The 26,151-nt window shown below is 43.9% G+C and overlaps 1 protein-coding gene across 1 annotated transcript in view; it reads left to right on the forward strand.

Annotated features, from left to right (window-relative positions):
• The window catches only part of TMC1 (transmembrane channel like 1), a 106,472-nt gene extending 84,194 nt beyond the window's left edge, over positions 1-22,278 (forward strand). Inside the window, exons 16-21 of the mRNA XM_039910754.1 lie at positions 4,221-4,288; positions 9,714-9,953; positions 15,466-15,591; positions 16,359-16,437; positions 16,550-16,737; positions 22,197-22,278. Of these exons, the coding sequence (XP_039766688.1) occupies positions 4,221-4,288; positions 9,714-9,953; positions 15,466-15,591; positions 16,359-16,437; positions 16,550-16,737; positions 22,197-22,278 (783 nt within the window). The remainder of the gene's footprint in view (positions 1-4,220; positions 4,289-9,713; positions 9,954-15,465; positions 15,592-16,358; positions 16,438-16,549; positions 16,738-22,196) is intronic.
• Positions 22,279-26,151: the final 3,873 nt, after the last annotated feature.

The following is a 26,151-nucleotide window of genomic DNA, read 5'->3' on the forward strand; positions in this document are numbered from 1 at the left end:
AGATCAACAAGGAGGTTGATGCAGTAATTAAGACGGGATAGGATAAATGCTTGGATTAGCATGGTAGCATTTTGGATGGAAAGGAAAGGAAGGATTTTAGCAATGTTGTGAAGGTTGAACCGACAGGATTTGGTGACAGATTGAATATGTGGGTTGAATGAGAGAGATGAGTCAAGGATAATGCCTGAGCTTGGGAGGAAATGAGACTAGACCAATGAAGCACACATCAACCTAAATTAACCTTTGCCTGTCACTGTAGCCTCCACTTGAGCTGAAATTTTTTCAGTCTTTTAAAGGAACTACACCTACTTTCAATGTTGGCTCTTTCTTCCAGGCACATTTGAAGAATACTGGGGTTTTGGTGGCCAGGCCCCTCAAATATGGCCAGTTCAGAGTTTTGGAATGCATTGTGCCAGGGCAACCTGGTTGTTTAATCACAAGGGAGCTGTTAACTCCAATAGAGTAATTTACTGAGTTGACTAGGATTAGACCCAAGAAAAAGCAAAGCTGATGAATCCAGAACCCTGGCTGAACTTGGACAGAAGCCCCAGTGGGTTCTTTCTCCTGCTGGCTGCCACCAATTCAATTGAGAGAGTGAGTAAACCAGAGCACTTCAGTATGGCTACCCCATCGACTTGTTTTCGAATATCTTTGTTTTCATGAAAATGTATTTGGCTCTAGCTTTTAAGTCAAATGTAATCAGGCTATTTTGCATCAATTTGCAGCTAAATCATTAAAATATTCTTTAGAAAGACCTGTTGAGCAACCAAGAGAAAGAAAAATTAATTAGTCCTTCAGAATGAGTTGAACTTTGCCAAAGAGAAATCTCATTGAACTCCAGGGTTTGGTGGGAGAGTCAGAGTCCCTTAAAGTTTGCTGATTACTATTATTCATCAGAGCCCAAACAACTCTTAATTCTATTTGCATTCAGAGAGGCAGCTCTGGGCACATCAGTGTCTCGTTTTGACAAATGCACAGTAATAACATAACAATGAACAGTAATAATAGCTTGTCATAGTAGAGGTTTCGGTGCAATATCTCTCCACCTAGTCAGGTGATCAGTCAGTGATGAGGTTTCTCTAGTTGCCAGGACTGCCGGCCCGGTGTGGAATCTGCAGTCCACCCGGGGTATTTTTTCACTTTATCATCATCTCCCCAATTCCCTCCAGGAATAAAATTTCTCTCATTGCAACTGATTACTTAGGGGTTCTCAGCCTGGGTCAAATATTTCCTTGAAGGATCCCCCACTTGGAGGTTTATAAAGGCCTGAATGCACATGCTTTCACTCAGTGGAAATAAATGGGTTGGGCTCTTTCAGACTTAGATTTTGACCTATGTGACTGGGGTGGCTTCCAGGCCTCCCAAATGACCTGCAACCATGCACAACAATTAGACAGCAGCCACTCAGAAAGGACGACATGCTTGAGAGTGAGGAGATAACTTGTATGTAAGCCAGGTCCAGCGGGAAGGGCAGAGTGAGTTGTTGGGAAGGGGGAAGCAGGTGGTTTTTAGGGGTCTGCCTTTTCCAACACCACCCTTCTCGGCAAGCTGGAAATGCTGCCTGTTGCTCTTCTCCCCACTCATCACTGTCATCATTATCAATGGTATTTATTGAGCGCTACTGTGTGCAGAGCCCTGCACTTGAGAGAGTATCCTACTACAGAGTTGATATACACGTTCCCTGCCCACAGTAAGCCTGCAGTCAGAAGCTGGAGACAGACACCGAAACAAGTAATTCTCAATATATAATTTATAGATATGTACGTAAATGCTGTGGGTTGAGAGTGGGGTAAATATTAGCTGCCCAAAAATCGCAGATCCAGATGCACAGATGACACAGAAGGGAGAGGGAGCCAGAGGAAAGAGGGTTTAATCAGAGAGCCTCTTGGAGGAGACATGACTTTAACAAGGCTTTGAAGGTGCAGGGGATTCATGGTCTGGAATATATGGAGGGGAAAGGACTTCCAGGTTAGAGGGAGGACATGGCTGACAGTGAGACAGATGAGACTGGGGCACAGTGAGTAAGCTGGTGCTAGAGGAGCAGACGTGCTGGCTGGGCTGTAGTAAGTATGAGATCAGTGAGGTAAGGTAGGAAGGGGGTGAGCTGACTGAGTGTCTTAAAACCGATGGTAAGGACTTCCTGTTTAATGTGGCGGTGGATGGGCAACCATTTGAGGTTCTTGAGGAGTGGGGAGACATGGAATGAACAGTTTTTGTTGACGAATGATCCATGCAGCAGAGTGAAGTAAGGACTGGAGTGGGGAGAGACAGGAGTCAGGGAGTCAGCAGGAGGCAGAGGCAATAGTCAAGGTGGGATAGGATAAGTGCTTGGATCAGCAAGGTAGCAGTTTGGATGGAGAAGAAAGAGCTGATTTTAACAATGTTGTGAAGGTTGAACCGACAGGATTTGGTAGCGGATTGAATACGTGGGTTGAATGGGAGAGCTGAGTCTAGGACAACGCCAGGGTTATGGGCTCGTGAGATAGAGAGGATAATGGTATTGTCTATGGTGACGGGAAAGACAGGAGGAGGACTGGGTTTGGGTGGGAAGATTCTGTTTTGGACATATTTGGATTTAAGTGTCGACTGGACATCCAGATAGAGATGTCCTGAAAAGCAGAAGGAAATGTGAGGCTGTAGAGAAGGAGAGAAGTCAGGACTGGAGATGTAGATTTGGCAATTGTTCACAAAGAGATGGTAGTTGAAGCCAGTCCAATGGTGTATTTGGTAGCTCCACGTGTGGTGGGGAAGGGCTTCCCAGAGCAAATCCACCTCTGTTCTCATAATCCTGCTCTTTAAACTGTCCCTTGCCCAGATCAAGCCCAGGGCCTGGATCCACTATTCTCCAGATCCAACCGTGAGCTCATCTGAGGTAGCCCACTGGCTGAGCAGAGGCAGGGGTGATCTACAGGCCCCTTTCACCTACCCCCCCAAGCTATGCATATGTTGTGCAGTAAGGCACAGACAGGGATACCTCTTCATAAGCAGCCAATCAGTTCACTTCACCATGTATCATTAGCATGAGAAGGCAGGTCAGGCATTTATCCTGGACTCTTAGGCCCAGAGTGTCCTGACTGATAGGCAAGGAAGAAAAGCTGGAGTGGGGAAATGCCTGGGGTCCGAGTTACTGTTGGCCACACTGATGTCTTGGTTCCTGGAGGGTTGGGGTGTGGGGGGAGTTCTCGGGTGGCACCAGTAGTGTGGGCCAGGGCTGTTCCTGCAAGTGATTACTTAGTGCCTAATGGTTTGACCCACGCAGACACAGGTCACAAAATATGCTTTACACTATCTTTCATTGATTCCTTCCAAAAATTTGCTGGCCCCACCCCCAACAGCAATGCTGGTCTCCTCAGCACAGAGTGAAAGGGAACTATGGCAATTATATAGTGAATTTGATCACTGTAAGCTGCCAATCTGGATAACCCAATTCCCTGAGTGATTTTCTTTTGAGGCTGATTTGCTCCTGTTGGACTTTCCGTGCAATCAAAATGACCAGAGAAGTGCCAACTACCCCTTTTTGGCTGTGAAGACCCCCAAATCAGTTGGTAGTTTCCTTACTTCTGAAAACAACGGAAATTGACACCCGGCAGCTTGTAATTGTTCTCTTTTGCTTTCAGACCAGTTTTTGAGTTCTGCCAGTAGGAAAATTCAAGGCAATATGCAAAGTATTGGAATGTTTCCTGGGTTCCATTAGCTCCTTCATTAGCAACTTGACAATACAGTGAACTTGTGGGCTATGTTTCTGGGCCATTTGATGCTGTAGCAGGTGGGCTCTTGCATTCATGGTTTTCAGAGTTTTCTCATTTTACCACGTTATTTACCATTTCCATGTGTTATTCACCAGTTCTGGGTTCATAGTTACTCCACCCCATCATGCTGGGAGTTTCGTGGGTGAGTATGATTATGCCCATTTTATTGAAGAGGTGGCTTTGAGGGTCACTTGCCTAAGGGTAGACAGCAGTACAAGAGCTTGTTGTAAATTTTGGATACCTGGTTGAGTGGTTTTTCCAGTGGACTGTGCTGCTTCTTTAAAAGCAACTTAATGGTCTTGAATCATCCTAATTTGGTGTGAGTGCTGCAAAACTGCAATGGGAATGAAGGTTTGAAGAGGTAATCTCAACATGCTACTTCTGCCTAAGTGACACTACTCACCTGCTCAATTTGAATTCTTCTTCGTGAACCTAATCCCGATGAAAATACCATATTGTGTCTCCTTTCAGCCCTCCTATACTGAATTTGATATCAGTGGCAATGTCCTGGGACTGATCTTCAACCAAGGAATGATCTGGTAGGTAAGAGACCCACAGTCTGATAGATGATGGGAAACATCAGAGGCGGAATAGTGATAACAGTAATAATGATGATAGTAATAATAATGACTGTGATATTTATTAAGTGCTTTCTATGTGCCATGTCCTGAACCTAGCACTGGGGTAGATATATATAAGATAATCAAGTTGGTCCCCATTCCTGACCCACATGGGGCTCACAGTCCAAGATGGAGGGAGAATAGCTATTATTCCTGCTTGTACAGCTGAAGAAACTGAGCCTAGAGAAGTGAAATGATTTGTCCAAAGTCACACAGCAGGCAAGTGGCAGATCCGGGATTAGAACTCAGGTCCTTGACTCCCAGACCCATGCTCTTTCCACTAGGTCATGCTCCTCAATAAAGCCACATAACAGGCCCCCACCTTGGGGAATGAACTAGGGCTTGCTAAGCAAAAGCTGGAGACAATGCGTGTCCCCACCAGGCTCTCAGAGGAAATACAGAGTCTGATGGGTGGTTTTGCAGAGGCCTTTTCTACAGAGTGCAAGTTAGCCCCTTCCTCTACAGGAGGGCTGCTGGAAGTCTTTGTTTTCCCTAGAAACCAAGAGTAAACCGTCGCAGTCCACTTCCCTTCTCCTCTGCCATTTTAGTGGACTACTTGCAATTGAAATGTTCAGGGGCTTCAGTCAGAATAATTATACAGTACCTTGAGTTGGAATAGTGTTCTTTCCTGGTTAGTTTTCCAAAGCGCTTTCCCATCAGTTATCTTGAAATGATTATATCATTTAGGAGCCTGGTTTCCTTTGTAAAAAGTTCAAATCTTCTAGCATATATAGGTGAATTGTGAAAAGGAGATCCTACCCTGTATTTTTCCCTTGCCAAGATATCAGGCTTCGATCCCTGTTCTCTCAGCTCCCATGGCACTAAAAGAGACTAAAAATCTGGGTCTGTAAAGACTGGACTCTTTTCAGACAGGATCTTCACTGATACGTCCAATCAAATTAATTAACCTGTTCCTATCCTCTAGTTTTCTAACCTGTTGAGAGCTGGAGTTTGTGACTTGCCCTATTGGAGGGAAACTCATGCTTCCTACCTGCTATGCCCTGAAAAGAAGTCCCACTGATAAATTCTTCATGGCCTTTTGCCCAGGTCTCAATCAGAGAGGAAACAAAGGGGGTTTTATGGGATTTCATATGGAGGTGGTCTGCTACTGGTGAGGGAACATTCATGAGGGATTTGGAGCCCCTCAGGATGTCTTGTTGCTCTGCTGGGTTTCTCTTCTCATGGAAGAGAGTGATGCACCCTGCTGTTTCAATTATGAAAAACCTCCATTTCATGCTGCAGTTTAAAAGTTGCCCAGCTTTTACAGAAAGTGTCACATAAATCCGTAAGTCCTGATTGCAGCCATTTGTGCAGACATATGTTGCTTGTCTACAGGGTATTTCGGACTTAAGACAACAGCTTGGCTTAAAAATCCGTTTTTATTGTCAGGGAAGCTATTATAATAAGAATCCTGATTGGTTGCTCTCAGCGTTGACCGAACTAGTTCATTCACTATTCTTCAAATGGAATAAAAGGGGCAAAGGCCATTCGATACTGACACATGAGCACATACTATTAAAATCTTTCACAGCTTCCTCCACCATCACACACTTATCAAAAAGCTTGGGGAAATCCTCCTGCTTGCTAGTGGGTGGTGGATGTGAATGATGAGTTGGAATGCGGATTTGAGACACTATTTGAGACACTATCTTTTGAAACGTCCTTGAGGTCTGGAAACAAAATGTCTCATTTTCAGGACAGACGACCAAATTATTTCCTCAGATTCTCCATTCTAACTGGTAGGAGTCAATGGGATTGAATTTTGGAACACCTTAGGCTGTGGCCTGTACTATTCCTGCACAATAACCCTGCTGATTTACCACATGGAGATATTTGGGTGGAATTTGAGTTTGCTAAGAGAAAAGACAACATGGTTAAGGAACTGTATTATCAGTTAAGCTTGCTTGGAGGAGGGAGTAACAATGACTTTCTTATGAAGGAGGTGAGGATTTAAGAGACTATCTTTTGTTGATTCAGTTACTTGATGCTACAGAAACCTGGGGTTTAAACCTAGTGCTAGTTACCAGGTTATGATGATAAAGATGGCTTTGGAGTAATCTTTGTGAGTTACTTCATTAATGGCACCCAGAGAGGTAAGGATAAAATGAGGTGATATCAATTGATAGTATTGATTGATAGTACACTAAGTGCTTGGGAGAGGCCAGTGGAGTTAGACACGATCCCTGCCCTCAAGGAGCTTACGATCTAGGTGAGGAGATAGATACTAAAATCATATCCAGGAAGGAGGGAGCAATAGTGTGCAAAAATATGAGCATAAATACAACAAGGGGATGTGAGTACCCAAGTGCTTAGGTCAGGCAAAAGTGCTAAAGTGGCGATTGGTGGTGGATATATGGAGGAGAGATGTAAGATTGATCTGAGAAGGCCTCCTGGAGGAGAAATGATTTTAGAAGGACTTTGAAGATGAGGAGAGCAATGGTCTTCTGAGTGTTAATGGGGAGAGAGTTCTACGCAGAAGGGAAGGTGTGAGCAAGAGATCGAGGAGAAATGAGAAAATGAGAAAATGAGAAAACTTCATTAACCCTAGATGAGCAAATAGGAGACCAACCCTCAGAAAGGTTAATTTAGCCAGGCTGGTTCAGGAGGGCACTGGGAAAGCTAGGATCAAAGGTATTACTTATTCCCAGGTATTGGGTTGAGTCTACGATTCCTTTGTTAATAATAATTGTGGTATTTGTTAAGCGCTTACATGTACCAAGCGCCATACTAAGCACAGGGGTCTTGTGCTGTAGAGTCATCTCCAATCCATAGCGACACCATGGACACATCTCTCCCAGAATGCCCTGCAATCATTCCGCTAGTGTATCCATAGAGTTTTCTTGGTAAAAATACGGAAGTGGTTCACCACTGCCTCCTTCCGCGCAGTAAACTCGAGTCTCCACCCTCGACTCTCTCCCATGCTGCTGCTACCCAGCACAGGGGAGTTTTGACTTGTAGCAGATTGCCCTTCACTTGCTAGCCACTGCCCAAGCTAGGAATGGAATGGATATAATAATAATAATAATGTTGGCATTTGTTAAGAGCTTACTACGTGCAGAGCACTGTTCTAAGCGATGGGGTAGATACAGGGGAATGAGGTTGTCCCACGTGAGGCTCACAGTCTTCATCCCCATTTTACAGATGAGGGAACTGAGACACAGAGAAGTGAAGTGACTTGCCCATAGTCACACAGCTGACAAGGGGCAGAGTTGGGATTCAAACCCATGACCTCTGACTCCCAAGCCCGGGCTCTTTCCACTGAGCCGCGCTGCTTCTCTGCTTCTGCTTCTGCTTCTGCTTGACTCTCCCTCCCTTAGTCAACACTGGTAGACTACTGGAAACTCTCCAGGTGTGACCCTGAGAGGGGAAGCACTGGGGTAGATACAATAATCAGGTCCCACATGAGGCTCATGGTCTAAGTAGGAGGAATAACAGGTATTGAATCCCCATTCTGCAGATGAGGGAACTGAGGTACAGAAAAGTTAACTGACTTGCTCAGGGTCACACAACAGATATGTGACATAACTGAAATTAGAACCCAGCTCCTCCTTTGTTAATAGCACAAATTAGCTGTTTGATTTTTTCCACTTTAATCATGAAATTTCAAAATTTTCAATTATGGACATTAGAGAAGCAGAGGCACAATCACATTATATTATGCACCTAATAGATGCTACATGGGCATACGACCTTACAGTTCCTGACTTTAATTCCTGTACTCAACCCAGGATTTTTCGGTCACTTTTAAACCTACTCAAACCTGTCTGTCTAGTCTACAGTTCTATAGCCTCACTGATTGAAGAGCCATTTTAATGGCTCCTCTGGGTTTCTTTGATGTTCTTGTTCATATTCAGTCACACAGCAGGAGATGGGTTTTCCTCCAGTTCCAATATAATAAATTCAGCTTTGCCAACGGATATTTCAGGGAGATGTTGGGAGATGAGTTTTGTAGCTAAAAATGGTTCAAGGCACCTTCTCACCCAATGCAGTCCATGGCTGTGGGCACTCAAAATGGACTCGTCGGATTACTGACTATTGACGGGAAGGGATGTGGAGTTTTGGGGAATGCAATAGGTTAAAGAGAAAGGAAAAGCTTCTATCTCTTTAGAAGGAAATTCAGCAGAAATAATAGAAACATCTGAAGAACTATGTTATTCTGGAATGGTTTTCTCTGTAGCAATGCCACTATATCTTTGAATGGGGGAGGGTGAAAACCAAACAGTAGGGGTTCAATAAGTGTCAGGAGACCTGGCAGAATTCATTCATTCATTCAATCATATTTATTGAATATTTATAATCATATTGAGCAATTACTGTGTGCAGAACACTGTACTAAGCGCCTGGAAAGTACAATTCGGCAACAGAGACAATCCCTTCCCAACAGGATAAAACATCTAGATGAGGAAATGATTGATGTGGGATTGGAGTTTGCTTTTAAACTTTTTAAAACTTTTAAAAGCAACCTCAACTCCCCATACCTGGACCTCACAGCTCTTCCAAATTGCCAGCTAAGTCTCTAGGAGTTTGACCTGCCCCTGCCCACCAAGACAGACTTGGGCCCAGAAGCAGAAAATACTAGGACTGTCCTGTAAGAAAAAAAATCACTACCACAACATTCACCCATGTGGATCTACTTTTTTCATTCTAAGGGTTCATTATCCTCAAAAATGCTGTGCTATCAACTGAGCCTGACCTATTCTAAATGGTCCATGTGTAGAAGAGTTGTTTTAAAAGTAAGATTAGAATTTAATCATGAAACGTTTAGATTCTCAGAAGGGGGAAAAGGGAAAGCATGAACTGAAATAAACAAACCCCTAGCGTTTCAACAAACAAACTCATAAAACTATCCATAAATGATCACCAAAACACATCATAATGGATACATGCACTTCATTATAATCAGTCACTAAATCACCATAGCACTGTGAGAGAGATAAATATTAGTGTTGGAGAAATGAGTTTTTTTGTTTGCATTTGAAAGGCCAAAATTAAGTAATCGTCAAAAGAATAAATATACTAAAGGTGCACATTATTCAGGAGAATGGATAAATGATTTTAATGGTTGAAGTATAAAATACCTGTAGTCTATGATTTAAAATGCTAGGTCTACCGACCATAATGAATATGACAATGAAGGAAAGAAAGTGGAAGACATTTTAAGTGCTGGCAAAAGGAGCAACTAAAATTGCTGATGCCAACGTAGATGACTAGTTCCCTATTTTAGACTTAAAATGCTTTTCCCACAGTTGGAAAGGGGAGAATGAAATAAACTCTGACTGGGCTGTTTTGATGCAGACACGCGATGGAAAGAATTGAGCAGAACTCTTCTCTATCTCATTTCTAGGATGGGATCTTTTTATGCTCCTGGCCTCCCAGCTATCAACATATTACGTCTCCATACCTCCATGTATTTCCAGGGCTGGGCTGTGATGTGTTGCAATGTTCCTGAGGCAAGAGTCTTTAAAGCCTCCAGATCGAATAATTTCTACCTGGCCATGCTGCTCTTCATCCTCTTCCTGTCCACGATGCCTGTGCTGTACATGATCGTCTCCATTCCGCCATCTTTCGACTGCGGCCCATTCAGGTCACCTACTTACTGGAGGATGGACATAGTGGCTAAGAGTTGCACCCTTTTTTCAAACAGTAATGTGGCTTGTCCACCCTAGGAAAACAATCCCTTAGAGTGGCATCTGGGCTGATGGCAAGGCAAGGGGGAAGGATTGATTGGTGGAGTGGGTGGGAGGAGGAGAGAAGGAGTGGAGAGCAAAGCCTGAGAAAGGTCTCTTCCAATGGTGACCACCATGTTTCTGGGGGCGGGCTCCAAGGTGAAACTAGTGGTGGAGGCTTCCTCATGGATTGTGGCACCTCCAGGGACTTTCCATGGTGAGCACTCATTAGGCTTGCTTCATATAGTGGAGTAGCTGAAACATAGCTTGACAATGACAAATTAATACAGGAAGACAAACTTGACTGTTCCAGACACCATATGTAGGTAGCATAATCTTCTCTGTAGAGCGGAGTTTCTGGAAATCATACTGACAGAACAAATTAACTGGCATTGTGGGTGTTGTGCTGTCATTGCTCTTCTGGGCAGGATGGAAGCCTTGAGTAACTGTACATTCCTGTGTAGCGAGATGATTATTCATCTATGAGGGTGCCCTTGAGGTGTAACCTCTTTCCAATGAAGGCAGGAGAGGAAGGTGAGGGAGGAGTTGGAGGAGGGAGCTGAGTTGAGGTAACCCGAGAGATACAAATGCTGTCATGGCTGCACAACTGAGCCCTCCGACTGACTCTAGTCTTCAAAAAAAAAAACAAACCAGAAGTTTCCTTTGCCTACCTGCACACCATGAGACCATTTGCCATTCAGAATGGAGCTGCCAGTAAGGAAAATGATACAAATGAAATGCTAGACCACTTGAAGAGAACAAAAAGAGCTAGAATGTTGTGTGAGCTGATGATATCAGAACAGGTGATGGTAAGTCATGGTTTTCATTTCTCGATTGGGCCACCATAAATAATATAGACAGTGACATCTGGAGACTGAATATGAAATTGCAATCTTAGAAGAAGAGTTTTGAAAAGCTAAAATGCCTTTGGAGGGCTGTTCCCCCAGTATATTTTCCAATGGACAAGCCCTTCTTCAGTTTCCGAGGTTAGCATTTCCTCAGCTAGACAGCAACTCATCCAGGGCATTGGTTGTCATGATGAGCTGAGCCTCCATTTGGATTTGCAAATAAAAGGTGTTCCTCCCATACTTATATATGCTTCAATGAAATGATCTGCCCTCTCCCTCTTTTCACATAACATTGCATCTAGTTAAAGAGGGTTGGATAACCCCTTGAGGAAGCACGCCCACCCCCAAGTCCCCCTCTCATAATGTTGGAGTTGAGGGTATGGCCTACCTTTAGATGTGTCTGGACAGTTGAGCAATGGCATACTACCCAGACTCTTGTCCTTGTCCAGAATCCAGTCCATCTTCTCCATATCAAAAAGAAAGTCCTTACCATTGGCTTTAAGCCATTCACTCACTTCTCTCCCTCTTACCCTAACTTTGCTCATCTCCCACTCTACCACATCCTACATACTCTGCTTCTTAGATCTTGTCTCTCTCTCAGTCAGCCCCCAGCTCACAGCCTCTCCCCAGTCTGGTACTCCTTCTCCCTTCAAATCTGTCAGACCACAACTTCCCAATTTTCAATGCCCTACTAAAATCACATCTCCTCCAGGAAGCCTTCCCTAACTAGTTTCACATTTCCCCAGCTTTTTTGCCATCCCCTTCTGCACGTGCTTGGGCCTGTATCCCTCAAGCACTTTGTCACTCACCCCACCCCGAGCCCCACAGCATTTATCAGTCAATCAGTCAATGATATTTAGTGAGCCCTTACTGTATGCAGAGCACTGTATGTACTTATCTTTACACTCTGATGCTTCCCTCTACCTGTAATTTATTTTAATGTTGGCCTCCCCCTCTAGACTGTATGCTTCTTGTGGCCAGAGAATGTGTCTACCAAGTCTGTTGAATTGTACTCTCCCAAGTGCTTAGTATAGTGCTCTGCATGAGGTAAGCCCTCAAAAAATACCATTGATTAATTGATTGATTAGTTGACTGGGCAACCTTGGTCTCACTTGAACTGTAATGTAAGAAAGAATCGAATGGCCCCCTCAGGGTCTGAAAGAGTTGGTGTGCCTTCCAAATTACCTGACAATGGGAAGAAGCCCTTGGGGAGAATCTGGCTCAATGACTAAGAAACAGTTGAGGAAATGCAGAGATGGTTATGCATTTAGTGAGCTGATAAGCTTTTAGGATATAGGAACATTCTTCCTCCAGGTGGGAGGTGGAAAGGAGAAGTCTGGGTTCCCAGCAGAGGCCAGATTATGCAGAGGTAAGCAGATGTCATCTCGAGGTGAGAAGACAGAAATATAGCCCATAAAATAGAGTGGAGTAGGTCCAGTCAGAAGGGAACACTGCAAATTGATGAGCAAAACCCACATGTAAATGTGGGTTCCGAATCAACAGGGAGCGGCAGGCCAAGGTTTCATCTGAATAGATGGGGTAAGGGATAACTCTCCTGGCCCATCTGAAGGAACTTCTATTGACAGGAGGAGAGCAATTTTGAATTGAGAGCTGTACGTCATGCAGATTTAATGTGTGAGAATGCTTGGAGATTCTTTTAAAAGCACAAAGCAGAGAAGCAGGCCACCCTTGAACCCAATCGTCTTGAAGCATTCAAAAGAACTGAGGCAAATATCTCTTTTGGCTCTAATTGCTTTTCATCATAAAGTCAGTATGAAAACCACAGAAAACAATAAGCTGACCTAATGGGAGGTACTCTATAAATGCTGACTAGAACAGGCTGAAATAAAGTTGGCGCTTTCTCCTTTAAAGCCTTGAGTCTCCAGTTTGTGGGTTGTCACAGCCCTTGGATTTTCCATGCCTCCTCCCCACAGTAGATGCTCCTCTTGGGTCCTCAGGCTCCCCCTTCTGAAGTTTTCTGCCTTCAAATGCCCTAGCAAATGCTCCAGCAAATGATAGGGAGGGAGGGGCAACCAGGCTAGGATGCAGGGAGAGCTACTGCTCCTGGCTCCCCTGGTGACTTCTCCCTGAAATTTCTCAAAGATGACTCTCCAACACCTTTGCTGTGTTAATATAGAGGCTGAGGCCATCTGGACACTTGGCGATCTAAAACAAGAGTTCAGGAGGGGGAATGCATGGCAGAGTCAAGAGGTGTGCACTTAATAATCCTAACTGTGGATTTGTGAAGCCCTTACTATATGCCAAGAACTGTGCTCAGCCCTGAGGTTGATAGAATATCAGCAGTTTGGACTCAGTCCCTGTCCCAGATTGGCTCACAGCCTAAGCTGGGAGGGAGAACCTGTATTGAGTCCCCATTTTAAAGCTGAGGTAAGAGAACTTAAGTGATTTGCCCAAGGTCACACAGCAGCAAACGGCAGAGCAGAGAGGGGTGCAAAATACCGCTGTAAATGAAAGAGATCGTTTTGTCTCCCAACAGCTGGAGAGCGGCTGTTACCATCCAGAGGAGTAAGGCTGTAGTTATCCTCGGCTCATTCCTCTCTTTCAACAAGCATATTCAGTCTGTCACCAAATCCTTCATTCATTCAAACATATTTATTGAGCACTTACTATGAGCAGAGCACTGTACTAAGCACTTGGAATGTACAATTCGGCAACAGATAGAGACAATCCCTGCCCAACAACGGGCTCACAGTCTAAATGGGGGAGACAGACAACAAAACAAAACAGAAAAATATGGAACACTTCACAAATTTGGGTGCAGTTCTACCTTCACAACATCTCTAGAATCCCCCCCTTCCTCTCCATCCAAACTGCTCCCATGCTGGACCAAACACTGATCATGCCCTGCCTTGACTACTGCATCAGCTTCCTCACTGACCTCCATGCCTCCTGTCTCTCCCCACTCCAGTCTGTATTTCACTTTGCTGCCCAGATCATTTTTCTAAAAAACGTTCTTCCCACATCTCTCCACTCCTCAAAAACCTCCAGTGTTTCCTTTTCGATCTCCTCATCAAACAGAAAGTCCTTACTATCAGCCTTAAAGCACTCAATCAGCTCTCCCCCTCCCATTTTACCTCATTAATCTACTACAATCTAGCCTGCACACTTCACTTCTCTACTGCCAACCTACTTATTTTACTTCAATCTCATCTCTTTCACCGTGAACCACTTGCTCACACCCTCCCCCCGGCTTGAACTATCTTTCCCTTCACTTTCAACAGACCACCACTCTCCCTATCTACAAAGTCTTGCCTAAATTATATCTCCTTCGGGAAATCTTCCCTAACCCCTCATCCCCACCTTATTCACTCTCCCTCCTGGGTTGCCTATGCATTTGTGTCCATACCCCTTAAACACGTTGATACTCACCCACCCCCCACCACCGAGCACATGTATATATAAGGATATATATCCTTATATTCTGCTGCTTCTTTGATATGTAGTTTAAATCTGTCTTCCCCCTCTAAACTATAGGCTTCTTGAGGGCAGGGATTATATTTAGCAATTCTCTTTTATTGTACCCTTCCAAGTGCTTAGTAATTGTGGTATTAATTGTAGTATTTATTAAGCACTTACTATTTGTCAAGCACTGACCTAAATGCTGGGGTAGACACAGGATACCCACACCTTACACAGGTACATGTACCTGTCCCAAATGGGAAACACAGCCTAGCAGGGAGGGAGAATGGTACTGAATCCCCATTTTACAGACTAATAAACTGAGGCCCAGAGAAGTGAAATGACTTGCCTAAGGTCACATAGCAGGCAAGTGGCAGAGCCAGGATTAAGACCCAGATTTTCTGACTCCCAGGCCCGTGATCTTCCTTTCTACTAGGCCACGCTGCTTCCCTTAGTTCAGTGCTCTGCACAGAGTAAGCACCACTGATTAATATTGAGTGATTGACTGATTTGTTGCATGAGATGAGAGGCCAGCTCAGAGTATCTGGGAGGCCAGGGAAGAAGGCAAGGGAGAAGAAGGTGCTGAAGAAGTTTTCAGCAGTAGTTCTCCTGATCCATTCCATTTTAAACATGACATTTGCCCCTATGTTCTTCCTCATCCCTAGCTTCCATATTCAGGATAATGGAGAGTTGATTTGATTACCTCTGCGGGCCTCTGCAATAGTGAAATTGCCAAAGAGCTGGGCAAATGATCCAATGTCTAATTATCCCCAGTGGTTTGTTTATGTAAGAAGCTTAGAAATGAATGAAGCATTCTCTTACCATTTCTGAGTGGGACTGTCTTGCCTCCTGTTTGGTCAAATCTGTCCTCCCAGCTCATATCCTGTTTACAGTAAGTCTTGTTTCCCCTCATATAGGATGGCAAGTTGTTGTTATGGACCCAAAGAGGTGCCTTTGGGTGATAGAGCATGTTTCATGCAACTCAGAAGCAAATCTGATTAGAATGGATTAGATGTGGAGTACAACACTTCACTGCTTCTGTTTGTTTTCCTCTTCTCATATAGAAGAGGCCCAGACAAGCCTTGAACAGGTTTTCTAGCTGCATTAGTACTATATCGATCTCTCAGTTGTGCATCTCATTTCCTCTCCTCTACTTTTACAGTGGCAAAAACAGGATGTTTGAGGTCATTGGAGAAACTCTGGAGAAAGATTTCCCCTCTTGGTTGGCGAAAATCTTAAGCAAGGCCTCAAACCCCGGACTCATCATCGCCATCATACTGCTTATGGTGTATGCATCTTTACTCATCTTTTTTGGTCTCCCTCTTCACCCTCGCCACCCCCGCACCCACCACCAACCCACCACCACCTCTGACTCTCTCAAAGTTCTATGGGGTTACTTTGAAACCTTACCAACCTCAGCGCTGATTATCCCGGGGTGAGAGGCTGGAAGAATGAATCCCTGAGCCATTTTTTTTGTCATAATGTATACAAAGGGCAAATCTCCCTCATCTCTCCTTTTCATTTCAGGATTTAATGATTTGTTACCGAGAGACCAAAGTGGTCATCGTTAAAGACCTAACTTTAGGGACTCTCAAAATTAATCATTTCTCCAATCAGCGCACTGAGTCCCACACATAAAAGAGGCAGAAAAAATAGCAGTGAATTTGCTCTTGTTTTATAATACGCTTCTTTCTTTTTTTAACAAGTAAATTCTGTGGAACATCCATGTTCATGAAATGTAACTATGAGAAATTATGTCCTTAACTACCATAACAACCAAAGAGAAGGCTTTAATGCAGAAAGTGATTTTTCCTTTCCGGTTGGCGTGCTTCACTAGCTCAAGCACTTTCTTCTCTCCTGTGAAGAGCCCCTTAATTGAACTGTCAAAATGCTGGTATTAGTAAGAAAAGGGGGCAGAGTGAAAGCCCTAGTCTCCATATTAACACTTTACCCAGCTGAGAAATAGCTGGTTCAAACGATAGAAGTGTAAAAAGGATTGTGTTCGACAGATAGAAAAACGACATACCAAGCTGCATTGTTTTCCTTTCAATTTAGTTTGACAATCTATTATCTCAATGCTACTGCCAAGGGACAGAAGTTATCCAACCTGGAGCTAAAGAAGAAGATGAAAATGGTAGGATATCATTAATTGCACGAAAATGCTACTTCTTGTTGCTTTCAAACCCTAGAAGAGAAACAGCCATTTAAAGACCGAGTCTCTTGCCTTTTGTCCTTCTTCATTATAGCAAGCAGAGGAGAACAAACTGAGAAACAAAAAAATGGCAGCTGCAAGAGCAAAAGCAGCACAAGGTAGGGAAACATCATCTGGCTGGGTATTTTCTGCAACTAGATTCTATTGCTTCTCCCCTGTGTTTCAAGGAGGCAGATTGGTAAACCGTTCTCCTGACAGTGGCCTGAGGGCCATTAGTGGCCTGTCAGAAGTGCCTATTGACTCTTGCTGTTTTCTCTCACCATTTCTGGGGCTCCTGGTACCCTTCTGGGATAAGGGAAAGGGGTTAATTAGGGCTCAGTGAGAGAAAAATGAATAAAGCTGCAAACATTCGAGAAATGATGACCTCAAAGGAAGTAATGTTAAACTCCAAAATTAAAAATTGCCTGAGAATAACCTGCATTAACAAAGAGTCTAGGAAGACACAGCAATCAACCAATCATTGTTTTGATTTGGGTGTATTGTGCACAGAGCACTGTATTAAACACTTGGGAGAGTACAATAATAATGATGATGGCATTTGTTAAGTGCTTACTATGTGCCAGGCTCTGTTCTAAGGTAATCAGGTTGTCCCACGTGGGGCTCACAGTCTATTGTGCTGGTACAAGCTCTCATAATATTCTGACTGGATTACTGTGTCAGCCTCCTCTCAGATCTCCCTTCCTCCTGTCTCTCCCTACTCCAGTCTATTCTTCATTCCGCTGCCCAGATCATCTTCCTAAAGAAATGCTCTGGGCATGGCACTCCCCTCCTCAAAAACTTCCAGTGGTTGCCTATCAACCTTTGCACGAAACAAAAACTCCTCATTCTTGGCTTCAAAGCTCTCTAACACCTTGCCCCCTCCTACCTCACCTCCCTTCTCTCTTTCTACTGCCCACCCCATACACTCCACTCCTCTGCCGCTCACCTCCTCACTGTCCCCCATTCACGTCTATCCCACCATTCACCCCTGGCCCACGTCCTACCGCTGTCCTAGAATGCCATCCCTCCTCACGTCCGCCAAACTAACTCTCTTCCCCTCTTCAAAGCCCTGAGAGCTCACCTCCTCCAAGAGGCCTTTCCAGACTAAGCGCCCCCTTTCCCTCTCCTCCCCCTCCCTTGCCCTTCCCCCCACACCCTTGGCTCTTCCCTCTTCTCCTCTCCTCAGCACTTTGCTCATTCATATATATTACCCTATTTATTTTGTTAATGAGGTATACATCCCCTTGATTCTATTTATCTTGATGATGTTGTCTTGTTTTTGTTTTGTTCTGTTTTGCTTTGCTGTCTGTCTCCCCCGTTTAGACTGTGAGCCCATCACTGGGCAGGGATTGTCTCTGTTACCGAATTGTACATTCCAAGTGCTTAGTACAGTGCTCTATACATAGTAAGCGCTCAACAAATACTATTGAATGAATGAATGAATCACCATTCTACAGATGAGGTAACTGAGGCCCAGAGAAGTGAAGTGACTGGCCCACAGTCGCACAGCTGACCAGTGGTGGAGTCGGGATTAGAACCCATGACCTCTGACTCCCAAGCCTAGGCTCTTTCCACTGAGCCACACTGCTTCTCATACAACAGTCCTTAGACTGCCCACAAGGAGCTTACAGTTTAGAAAAGGAGCTCAATAGTGTTTATTGAGCACTTACGGTTTGCAGCCAATAGTGTGCACATTATTATTTAAATATACTTTCAGCCTGAAAGAAATTCATACCCCAGAATGAGAAGGGTTTGGGACACCAGGTAATGGGTTTTATTATTAGCCCACCACTGAAAAGTCTTTCTTAAATCCCTTTACTTCATTGGATTGTAAGTGCCTGTTTCAATGAACATCTGTTGAACTCTCCCAAGCACTTAGTACAGTGTTTCACACTCAGTGGATACTCAGTAAATACCATTAATTCAGTTTTTCCACCTGTAAAAAAGCACTTACACTTTTAAGATCAAATTCCCCCAGATGTTTTTATTTGGGAAGTACTCTGAGGACCTCATTAGAAAGCCACAGTGTAAGGTCTGCCCCAGTTCTTTCTCATTTGTCCCCTTCACATCCCTTCTGGGAGGCTGATATTCCATTCCTAACCTCAATTCAACCTTCCCTCTGCCTTTTCCTTTTCCACAGAAGAGGAGAAAGAGTTTCTCTGTTTTAAACCAAATGAATTCATTGACTGAGAGAGGCAAGATCAATAATCATGTTTCCTTTAATGCTGTCTTGTCCCTTCCTGGGATGTGGATATTCCACAGCAATATGACATTGATATTTAGGACAGTGGGAGCAGAGAGGTATGAGGGCTGGAATCTAATGCTGTACAAGACAGATGTGAAAGCTGGGTAATTCTCAACTTTTCTCATGCATCTTTCAGGCTTCAGTCTTTCCAACCTCTCTCCTGGCATGTGTGTGTCTCCCAGTCTTTTCTCAGTCTCCCCTGCACTTCAAGGGAGAGGGAGTTTTTCCTCACTCTCCTCCACCCATTAAGATGGTGTTTAAGATGCTTCTTTAAGTGCCTAGGGTTTTTCCGACCTCATTTGGGCACACAGAGACCTGGGGTCATAGCTCTGTGGGGCCATCTTGATAAATTGCCTCTACACCACAGGATTTTCCTATAAATGTCAATGTGTGGGTGGTGGTGAAAAATCTCTGAAAGAATTCTTAGCCTGTAGGAAAGTATGTGTGGCTCAACAGATGTGGAAAACTCACTTTTGACTCTTTCACAACTATCTCACTCTCTCCAGATAATTTTCCTTCATTATCCCTGCTGGACACCTTGGAATTTTTTTCCTTATGTATTCTCTAAAGGCAGATGAATTCTCAAGTGTTTTCATCAGCAGGTTCAAGAGGAGTTTAGATAAATTCATGGACCAGAAATTTATAATGAGTCACTAAAGAAAAGCCTAGGGTTGTAGAGGGAAAGGTTAGGGATATTGACTGATACATCGCTAAACATAAAGAGCTACATTAAGGAGGGTGAGAAATGGCTGCTATTGTCGAACACAGAAATCTTTCCTGGATGGACCATTGGCCTAGCTCAGTAATGGCATTGCTTGTGTTCTTATGGGATGCAGTTCTAATTCCTTAGATAATTTCTACAGTCCTGACATTGTCTTTGCCATAGCAGGGAAATCTAAAGATAGACTCAGTCTTCTAAACAGCTGAGGGGACCCAACAAGGATTTCCTCATAGTCCCCTCAGGGTCCCAGCAGCTAGCACAATCTCACTGAAAGGTTTCTTGGGCTCCTGGGGAAAATATTTGCATGAGAAGTCTTTCTGGATAGCCTACTTAATAAGACCCCCCCTCCCATGGAGATGTCTGTCAGCCATAGTGTGAAAGATGACACTGAAGGCTTCAGCTTTGCAAAGGGGAATAACAGGTTTGTTGGTCCTAGTGGTGCCTGAGATACATCTGTTGATGGAATTCTGCCTCTCTGACAGTTGAGAAGGACCTGACATTGGTGGCAGGCAGGTGACTGAATGGCACAGTAATGATGGGGACAGAGCCGATAAGTCAGAGTGGTGAAATCAACCTGGTGGAAACCAGTGAAGAGGAAATCGTGTCACTCACTTTGAATTCCTCACAATGAAGTGAGGAAGGCTCAGTGAGAAGCTAAAGGTGACAATTTGCACTTTATTCCTTTCTGGAAAGCGGACAGTTTAAGCAGCGCTGTAGGCTACTCGGAGAATACCTTGGACAGTCACCATCAACGGAAGGGTCATAAATGTCAGTCACCTCCAAGAGAGTGATAGGGCTGCCCCCACAGGGCTCCAACTCTGGGCGTGCTCACAGATTTTTGAGGTTGGAGTCTCTGTTTGACTCACCCCAGGAATTCGACAAGACCTGAGACCAGCTGATCAGGTCTGAAAAGAGCCAAGAGTTACTGAGTGGATCTGAAAGGACCCACTATTTTTGTTTTGACACACCCATGCCCCTGCTAACTCCCTCCCTAAAATCCCCTTCCCCTTTTTGCACTCATACTCAAAAGGAATAATAGAACTTGGGGATGAGAAGTTCCTGTGAGTGATCCCAATGCCTCTAAGGAAATGAAAAAAAGTAATAGAATGTACATGAAAAAATGCTGCTCTATGATCAGTGAAAAAGTTGCATGGTGGTTAGATATGCTGTTTTTGTGGCTTCATGGACAAAGAGCAGAATTTCTAAAGCATTAAAATGAAATTTGCCAATTTTTGATGTGGAAACAAAAATCCTTCCCCTGCCTTTCTCCTCTATTCTCATCTCTCTTCTATGTCTTCTGCATGTCTTTTTCCTCTCTGTCTCACCCTACGGCTTGGCCACTGCTCCCGTTCATTCATTCAATCATATTTATTGAGCACTTACTGTGTGCTGAGCACTGTACTAAGCGTCCTATCTCTACATACATCTCTGTTTTTGCTCCTGTGTCTCCCTTTCATTTTTCTTTTATTGGGTCCCTTCTCTTTCTCCCTATCTGCCACTTATCTACTGTGTTACCTTGGACAAGTCACTTGACTTTTATGTGCCTCAGTTACCTCACCTATAAAATGGGAACTGAGACTGTGAACCTCACTGTGTCCAACCCAATTTGCTTGTATCAACTCCAGCACTTAGTACAGTGCTTTACATATAGTAAGTGCTTAACAAATACTATTATTATTATTATTATTATTATCATTATTATTATCACAATCCCCCACTTAGAGCCTGTTGAGCTTTACGATTGTATTTCCTGCACATTCCTGGCTTGTCCCTGTCCCTTTTTCAGGCTAATAATAATAATAATAATAATAGCTATGGCATTTGTTAAGCACTTACTATACGTAAAGAACTGTACTAAGTGCTGGACTTGTACGATATAAACTGATCGGACACAATGTCCCACATGGGACTCCCAGTCTAAGAGGGAGGGAGAATAGGTATTTATCCCTATATTATAGATTAAAAAACTGAGGGACAGAGAAGTTAAGTGACTTGTCCAGAGTCAGACAACAAGGAAGTGACAAAGCCAGGATTAGAATCCAGGTCCTCTGACTCCCCAAGGAAGATGTCAGCACCAGAGTCCTCATTTTCTACTCTACTCTTCCGACCTGGGACTCATCCTCCCTTCCTCTTTCTCCATCTCAACAGAACCCAAGATGAACAGTTAAGTAAGAGAAGTCAGGGTTGTGAGAAACAGCAAAATGGCTGCCTCAGCTTTCACCAGTCACTTATCAGCAGCAGGGTCTTTATCAATGGGCCATTTCAAAGCAATTCTGAGGCTTTTCTGCACAAAAGGAAAACCATTCACTAGCAGTAGGAGTTAGAAGACCTCCCTTTCTCTTCTACCCTTTTGTTGGAGGAGTTTAAATAATAATGGGGGTATTTGTTAAGCCCTTATTTTATGTCAGGCACTGTTCTAAGGGTTGGGGTAGATACATGTTAATCAGGTCAGACACACACTCTGTCGCACATAAAATGTGGGTATTTCCCTCCTCTTCTCTTGCCAGTTCTAATGAAAGGACAGAAGGTTTGTTCACTAACTTTGTCATTCCCTGGTTCAGGCACAGCATTAAGAATGACACTTCTTTACTAGTTTAAAGAGGCTGCTGTGAGTTATGACCATATATCCAAGAAGACATTTGCCTTGCATATTGTGAGAAGATACAGGTTCGCGATGCCCTTCTCGAGTGTCACTTATTTAACCAAAAACGTTCAATTCTCTATTTTTTTTAACAGGTGGAGGAGACTCGTAGACCTCATTATGGATCATCTTGGAGCCCGAGAAACACTTCAGGCCCTGTTCATTAGGAATGATTAGTTGCCTGGATATCTGGTAGACATTAAGGGAAAATCTGTTTTTGTCTTTGCTTTCCTGAACCTTTCAACTGCCTTACTGGACAGCTTTTGGCCCACCCAAACTGTGATCGGCAAAAACTACACTAGGCCATTGGTTTTTCAGCAGTGATTGGCTCCTCTAATTCACCCACTGTAGCCACATTACCTGCTTGCCTGAAATCCTGGAACTAACCATCTTTTGCCTGAACCATAGGGGTTCAATGGAAGGGATGATGGAGCAATGCAAAATCATTGATTTGCATTGAAATTTAGTTGAAATATGTGACTGGGTGAAACTCCTGCATTTGATTTTTTCTTTCCTCAGAAGTTGCTCTCTGGGATGGGTGGGAGTAGGAACATTGTTATTTTTTTTCAGGCCTTACTAATTTATAACCAATTCATTCACTGGCTCACTGGCCCTAAAAACAATACAGCTTAATTGTAGGGTGTCCGCTTTTAGCATCAACATTAGTGGATTCTTTCTGGAAGAAATTGATAAAATCAAGAAGACTGATCAGTCATGATGAATAAGGCACAGATTATAATGGAAAAAAAAGGAAAGGTATAAAGCAAGTCCAAGATGCTAATAGTAACTAAACCCACAGTCTGTTCATTTCAATGTGTTCAGGAAAGAATGATGCCGTCTACTGTGTCAGTGTAATTCTCAATGTGTAAATATTTTTTTTTGTCAAGAGTAAAAAAAAAAAATAAAACCTTTTTTGGCTTTAATTTCTGGAAGTGATCCAGTATTATCATTTTTTAAACTGAGAGCACTAGTAGGATTTAGATAACAGTTTAAAAGGCAGAATGGAATCGGTTTGACTTATAGCTAATTTAGAATGATAAAAACATCCTGCTGCTTGAATGAAAAAATGTCATCGTGGTGTAATTAATCTGTTATCTCTGTCTGGAGGGGTACAGGCAAGTAGATCTTGCACTGGAAGGGAAGCCTGAAGAACTGGGTTTGATTTCTAGCTCTGCCACGGGGGCGCTATGTGGTATGAGACAAGACATGCATCTGCTCTGTTCCTCAGTGGATTCATTTTTGCATAAGGTCTGTGAGAACTAATGAAAAAAAAATGCCTGTTGAGTGTGTTGAGCTCTTGAGAGAAACATATTCTCAAAATTCATGGTTGTAATACAATGTATCCACTAATGGCACCTAGATGAATGGTACTAATGAATGCAGTATTTAATTATATGATTTTATTCCTTCAGTAATTCAAGCAATTTGAGTCAGACTCCCCAGTTCTAAACCAGGCCCCAGAGTTAAGTTAAACTAGGGCTGCCAAGCACCCCATCGATACCAGATTTCCACTAGATTTAAGCTCCTCGTGGGCAGGGATCAAGTATACCAACTCAACTGCATTTTACTCTCCTGGCACTTAGCACAGCGATTTGCACACAGTAAGCACTCAATAAATACTTTTGATTAATTGATTGTTGCCTCCTTCTGTTTTCCAACACCCAATTATCCTGTATCTGAGTGATCACATCCCGTATTCCCCTGGAATGGAATGCAGGGGGAGCCAGAAGGCAGCTTCTGTCCCCTTTCTCAAAATACACTTGGAAACCTTAATTAAGTTAGGCCCCATTACAAGAGTTTGTGAGATAGCTTCAGTGACCACCCCTCTCTCTCCCAACTCCCACCACCCAGGATGACACTAGATGCCCCAAACTGACTTAGGACCCAGGTAGGCTTGGATGCTTGGGCAACTGGAATAAAAAGGTCAGGGAGGGAAGGATGCGTGTGTGTGTGTAGTATGGGCGATTACTAAATAAGATGTCGAGTGTGTTGCCTGGTTGTGGGGTCCAATGTGAGTGTGCCCTGTCACTTTCCATCCACTAAGGTTATCCCTACTCCTCAGAATTTCCTTCTCATTCCCTTGGCAGCCCAATTTTGGACCTGCCCTAAAGGTTGGCTTGTCTAAATTACCAAGTTGACCATCGTTTGACTTTCTGTCTCGCTTTGACTTGTTGCACTATAGTTCTTTAATATAAGCTGAGCACTCATGTATTGTGTCTAGAACAAATTGCATGTCACTTTAAGTGAGACTCTGAGTAGACATCACATACTCTTCAATGATCACTTAATAATCACTTAATGATGAATCTGAGGCTGTCCTAGCCTCATATTGAATCCACTAGGAGCAGGATTGGTAAGGCATATTTTTTCCACACAATACAGCCTGGTTTATTCATTTATTCATTCATTCAATAGTATTTATTGAGTGCTTACTATGTGCAGAGCACTGTACTAAGCGCGTGGAATGAACAAGTCGGCAACAGATAGAGACAGTCCCTGCCGTTTGACGGGCTTACAGTCTAATCGGGGGAGACGGACAGACAAGAACAATGGCAATAAATAGAGTCAAGGGGAAGAACATCTCGTAAAAACAATGGCAACTAAATAGAATCGAGGCGATGTACATTTCATTAACAAAATAAATAGGGTAATGGAAATATATGCAGTTGAGCAGACTAGTACAGTGCTGGGGGGATGGGAAGGGAGAGGAGGAGGAGCAGAGGGAAATGGGGGGAAAAGAGGGTTAAGCTGCAGAGAGGTGAAGGGGGGGTGGTAGAGGGAGTAGAGGGAGAAGAGGAGCTCAGTCTGGGAAGGCCTCTTGGAGGAGGTGAGTTTTAAGTAGGGTTTTGAAGAGGGGAAGAGAATTAGTTTGGCGGAGGTGAGGAGGGAGGGCGTTCCGGGACCGCGGGAGGACGTGGCCCAGGGGTCGACGGCGGGATAGGCGAGACCGAGGGACGGTGAGGAGGTGGGCGGCGGAGGAGCGGAGCGTGCAGGGTGGGCAGTAGAAAGAGAAGGGAGGAGAGGTAGGAAGGGGCAAGGTGATGTAGAGCCTTGAAGCCTAGAGTGAGGAGTTTTTGTTTGGAGCGGAGGTTGATAGGCAACCACTGGAGTTGTTTAAGAAGGGGAGTGACATGCCCAGATCGTTTCTGCAGGAAGATGAGCCGGGCAGCGGTGTGAAGAATAGACTGGAGCGGGGCGAGAGAGGAGGAAGGTTTATTGAAGAGCATTAGGTTGGGTCTGTGGAAACAAGGTGGGGGATCCATGTTAGCGTGCCCCTTGTTCATGTATTGAGACATGGCCTGGGGAAAGGGAAGATCGATTGCTAGCTGAGGTTCCAGAACCCTGATGGCCCTGCAGCTTCCTGAGCCCCTGGCATCCCAGGAACCTAGGGCTGCCCTACCTGGATTCTGAAGACAGCCTTGAGTCAGGCTGAAAGTCAGCTTGGCGGCAGTCAGAGCAAACTGAGACTGGAGGAATGACCAAGCCACCGAACCCACTCATGGGTCAACGGTGGCTCTTGCCATGAGCTTAGAGGTGAGACTCGTGATACATGCCTCTCTAATTATTGCCTCTACACCACCATCCAAACACCAAGGGTTTGTCCAGCACAGGCACCAGGGATATGCTATACAGAATCGTATTCAAATAGCAATTTCTATTGGTGAAAGCACCAATTCTCTTTTTGGCTCCAATAGCAATGTGATAGGTGCCTCTCAGAGTATTCATGGGCCATGATCCCTGTCCTCTAGGAGCTCTCTCTCTAAGAAGTATAGCATTTGCTCCCACACAGTCTGCCCACATTTCAACATGTAAATTCTACACGGAATCTCTGCTGATGATTTTAAAGGTCAGTTTTTACATTCTTGCCTCCCTTCCTGCTATGAATTGCTGTGTTGAAATGCTGCTGTTATACTGTAGCCTCATGAACCATTCCTTGTTCATATCCATGCAAATTGAAAGGCATTGCTTAGGCCACCAGAGGCTAATCAATGCAAATGTCTGTCTTTCTATGGCTAAAAATTCTGTTTCCTGTTTGAAAGGCATTAAATT

Source organism: Ornithorhynchus anatinus, chromosome X5 (genome assembly GCF_004115215.2).
Source record: "Ornithorhynchus anatinus isolate Pmale09 chromosome X5, mOrnAna1.pri.v4, whole genome shotgun sequence".
Taxonomy (NCBI): domain Eukaryota; kingdom Metazoa; phylum Chordata; class Mammalia; order Monotremata; family Ornithorhynchidae; genus Ornithorhynchus; species Ornithorhynchus anatinus.